The following is a 3,939-nucleotide window of genomic DNA, read 5'->3' on the forward strand; positions in this document are numbered from 1 at the left end:
CATAATAATTTTGTTTAATGACAAGTTTTGAGAGGAACTTCATGTTTTTCCTTTCTAAATTAATTTTCTCGGTGGTTTTAATTTTTTTTAGTAGTGGAACAAGTTCCAATGAAGGATAAGTCAAAAAATACAAATACATTTTTTATTATTATGGAAAATTAAATCTAAAAACGAAGGGAGTAATCTTAAGCAGCTTATTCCTGTACAACAAGAAAACAAATTAAAAGAAGTTGGATTTGCATGAATGTTTTATATCCACTGTCAATTAATTCCTACTATTAAGAGAAATGAATGAGTAAGAAAAAAAAAACAGAATTGAAAGTTAGCTAGAAAGTCAAAGAATATTAAGAAAGCACTAAAAGTAAAAAAAAAAAAATAACAAGTTAAAGAAATATATATACAAGGAAAATGGTTTGCCTCGTTTTAAACTTGGATCTAACTATAGTTCTCAAATTGGAAGCCATGGCTAGCTATATAAATATATATCCATCATTTATCAAATTCATTATGAATACAACATAACATATATATATATATATACTACTAATTAAGCATGATTTTTAACTGCAGTCGCGTTTACAGTTACGCTACAAATCTTTATATTACGGAAAAATGTGGATAAATACGGTCGATTCAGCCAATATTACAGCTGCAATGCCATTGCAGCGATTTTCAAAATCTTCAATATTGCGATTGCATACCGCAGTGTAAAACTATGCTACTGAGTTGAATCATTATCCTGTTCAACTTCAGATGCAGGTTCATCATCTTCTTCAAAACCATCAACCCCATAAGCAGCATGACCACTTCCAAAAGCTCTTATATGATCTTTAAGGGACCTCTTATGCTTAAAATCAGATCTACAAAGACAATACCAAAGCTTTCCACAATTCTTCTCATGAGTTCTCCAATCCCCTCTAACAGCAAAAGCCTTACCACATTTCCTACACATGAATGGCTTGATTCCATGTTTCCTCTTGTAATGTGTTTGAAGTGTTCTGAAATCTTTTAGAGGCTTTGCTCTTGGATGATCAATGTTGTTCCTGCAACCTGGTGAACAACAATAGCATGGTAGCCTTAGCATACCTGTTGGTTGTGTTCCTCTTAGAGATTCTGGACCTTTTCTGTATTGTGATCCATGTCCCCACATATGCATCTGAGAAACATAAGATGAAATTAATTTCTGCATAGGGAAATTCTTTTTTCACTTCAAAATATGTTAATTTGTTTTTTTTTTTGTGTGTGTATTTTGAAATTTATGTAAATAAGTGAGAGATAAAGATACACATATATTGTGTCTTATATATATATAGCGTCTGTACTACAATATTGTAGATTTTGATGTATCTGCAACAATATTGCAACCATAATTTTAATTGCACCGATCGCATTTTTCTTTAATATAAAAGTTTCGAGAGCGTAACTGCTAAGTGTTATTTAAAACTATGACATGAATTTTAAGGTTCAAATAATATAATTGTATGAACATTACCCCAAAAAAGAAGAAGTTAATATATGATAATAAAGGGGAAATAATCATTAAAAGTTGTGTACATAATGTGAAAGTCTAAACTTTATATGAAAAAACACAAGAAATGTTGGCTAGCTAGCTCACTTTGTTGTGTGATGTTATCATTATGTTAATTAGTAATAATCATGAAGGCCCGCCAAGATTTTAATTTGGAATGCATATCATTTTCGTTTTGTGTTGATTAATTAATGATTTCACTTCATAATTAACTCATTTGGCATAGACAATAATTTTCTCAGGACCTTTGTTTTTTATCTTCTTAATGATAAATGTTAATCATTAATATTTTTATGTTAGTATTCAGGGTTTCAATCTCTAGTCTCATTGCCACTTCTATGCAACATAGTTGTTTGCTTTTAGTTCAAACTTGTGAGCTTGTGCTCAAAAATATTAATGATATAACACAAGGACATTCTGAAATCATGAAAGCTTAAGCTCATAAATAAAATCACGATTTTAAATTTTGGCTATAGTTATAGTTACAGTTACACTGCGAATTTTTATACAATTTAAATTCAAGAAAAATACGGTATATTTTGTGTCTACATTTATTATTGCGATGGTGTTACACACAAATACCTTTAAAATTATTATATTGTTCACGCAACTGCAGTTGCAACTGAAATTATGAATTATATATGTAGTTATGTACTCATTGTTTGATATGATGAAAAAGAAGGCTTATAATTGAAGGGCAAGAGAGAGAGGGTATAGCTATGTCCATGTAAATATGGAACTTTCAAGGTATGGAAGGTGTTTGGATTCAGACTGAAAAGGGTCACAAAGAGAAACAAAAGTATTAATTTTTGGACATTAATACATCATTTAATTACCTGAGAGATCTGAAACAAAACACTGCAAAATTCAGTTCTATTATTCAACTGCATGGCAAAATACATAGGAAAAAAGCACAAACTTCAATGTACTAAAGGCATAAAGAACATTGCCTGAGTAGTTTAATCAATGAAAAGTATAAGATCTGATCTCACTCACAGTTTGAATCAGGCAGAAAGATTATTTGTTCAATGTTCATATAATAATACCCATTTTACCATGCAAAATCATGTGGCCAATTTTATTTTATTTTTTAATTAATATGTTTGAAGGACATAGAAAATGACCCTAGGAAAAGGGGAAGAAAAATAGAAGGGGAAAAGGAAGACAAAAAAAGAAGAAAAAACAAAAGAAGTGGACATAATTTCTTCATCTTATCTTACCATTAGTCAAACACCAGAATCAAGAAAGAAATTATACATCATAACCTAAGAAATTCAATTTTTTTCTTGAAAATTTGAAAAAATCAAAATAACAACACAAATTTAGAGATGAAAAAAAATTAGTCTCTAAATCTATCGTTAAGTGTTACAGATACTAAATTTGTCGAACACTATTATTTTTTCCGTCTCTAATTTCCTTTATAATATGCAAATTTTTCTAGTAATGTGAATTGGGAGAAAAAGATATAGAAAAGAAAAGAAGGAGAGGATCTTGAAGATGTGTAGATTATGGTGAATGAAATTAGTGATGTAAACTGACCTGCATGTTGTTGTATCTGTTGAAGGTTTTGAAGCAAACAGGACAAGAGAACTGTGTAGGACCAATGAGAATCTGAGAAGGTGTAGGGATCCAATATTGACCTTTGTTGAGTCTATTACAACTTAAGAAACCATTAGTATTTGAAGAATCTTCACTTATTACATCTTCTCTTTCATTCATAATCTCAGATGAAGAAGAAGACATGTTCATCATAGTTGCCATCTCAGCAGCACTAGGGCTTGGTAACCCTATGTGTAGTGCAACAGTCACACCTTCATCACTTTTTTCATCATCTTTAATTTCCTCAAATTTATGGCTGAAATCCTCTACATCCATTAAACTGCAAGATTCATCATCTAAGTATTCCTGTTGCTTTGTAGGAATTAGACTCATAAGTGGAAGAGCTTCTTTTAGAGGAGGGGAAGGAGGTGAAGAATAAGAAGGAGTTGTAGTTTGAAGATGATGATAGTGGAAAAAAGTGTTGGTAGTGTTGAAAGTTGTTGTGTGGTTGATGAAATTGTGGAGATAATTAGGGTGGTGGTGAGGGTTAGAAGAAGGGTAATGGTGATGGTGTGAGGGATTATTATTGAATTGGTGGAAGAAATTAGAAGAGAAGAAATTAGAGTAAGGGTCTGCCATTGATTGAAGATGAAAAATTAAAAGAAAAAGAAAAGTATAATGTTTGAGAGAGTGGGAGGAACAGTTCTAAGGCAATATGTGGATTCACTTTTATACATACAGATAGAGAAAGTACATAGATCATGAAGGAAGTAGTGGACGGTGCAGAGAGAGAGAGAGAGAGTATATATGAGGCTGGCATGGGGAAAGAAGTAAAGTCAAGTTGAGGAGAAAATAAAATAACATAACATAAA

The 3,939-nt window shown here is 31.2% G+C and overlaps 1 protein-coding gene across 1 annotated transcript; it reads right to left on the reverse strand.

Annotated features, from left to right (window-relative positions):
* Positions 1-467: 467 nt before the first annotated feature.
* Positions 468-3,875, reverse strand: LOC101513884 (zinc finger protein WIP2-like). Its single transcript, XM_004513590.4, has 2 exons — positions 3,068-3,875; positions 468-1,156 (listed from the first exon to the last, which is right to left on the reverse strand). Exons 1-2 carry the CDS (start codon positions 3,704-3,706, stop codon positions 719-721), a joined length of 1,077 nt encoding a protein of 358 aa, XP_004513647.1. The 5' UTR covers positions 3,707-3,875; the 3' UTR covers positions 468-718.
* Positions 3,876-3,939: the final 64 nt, after the last annotated feature.

Source organism: Cicer arietinum, chromosome 4 (assembly GCF_000331145.2).
Source record: "Cicer arietinum cultivar CDC Frontier isolate Library 1 chromosome 4, Cicar.CDCFrontier_v2.0, whole genome shotgun sequence".
Classification (NCBI taxonomy): Eukaryota; Viridiplantae; Streptophyta; class Magnoliopsida; order Fabales; family Fabaceae; genus Cicer; species Cicer arietinum.

Coding starts and splice junctions, on each gene's coding strand:
- LOC101513884 (XM_004513590.4), bottom strand. CDS start 3,706: ATGGCAGACCCTTACTCTAATTTCTTCTCTTCTAATTTCTTCCACCAA. Junction 1,157..3,067: donor ACAGATACAACAACATGCAG/GTCAGTTTACAT, acceptor TATGTTTCTCAG/ATGCATATGTGGGGACATGG.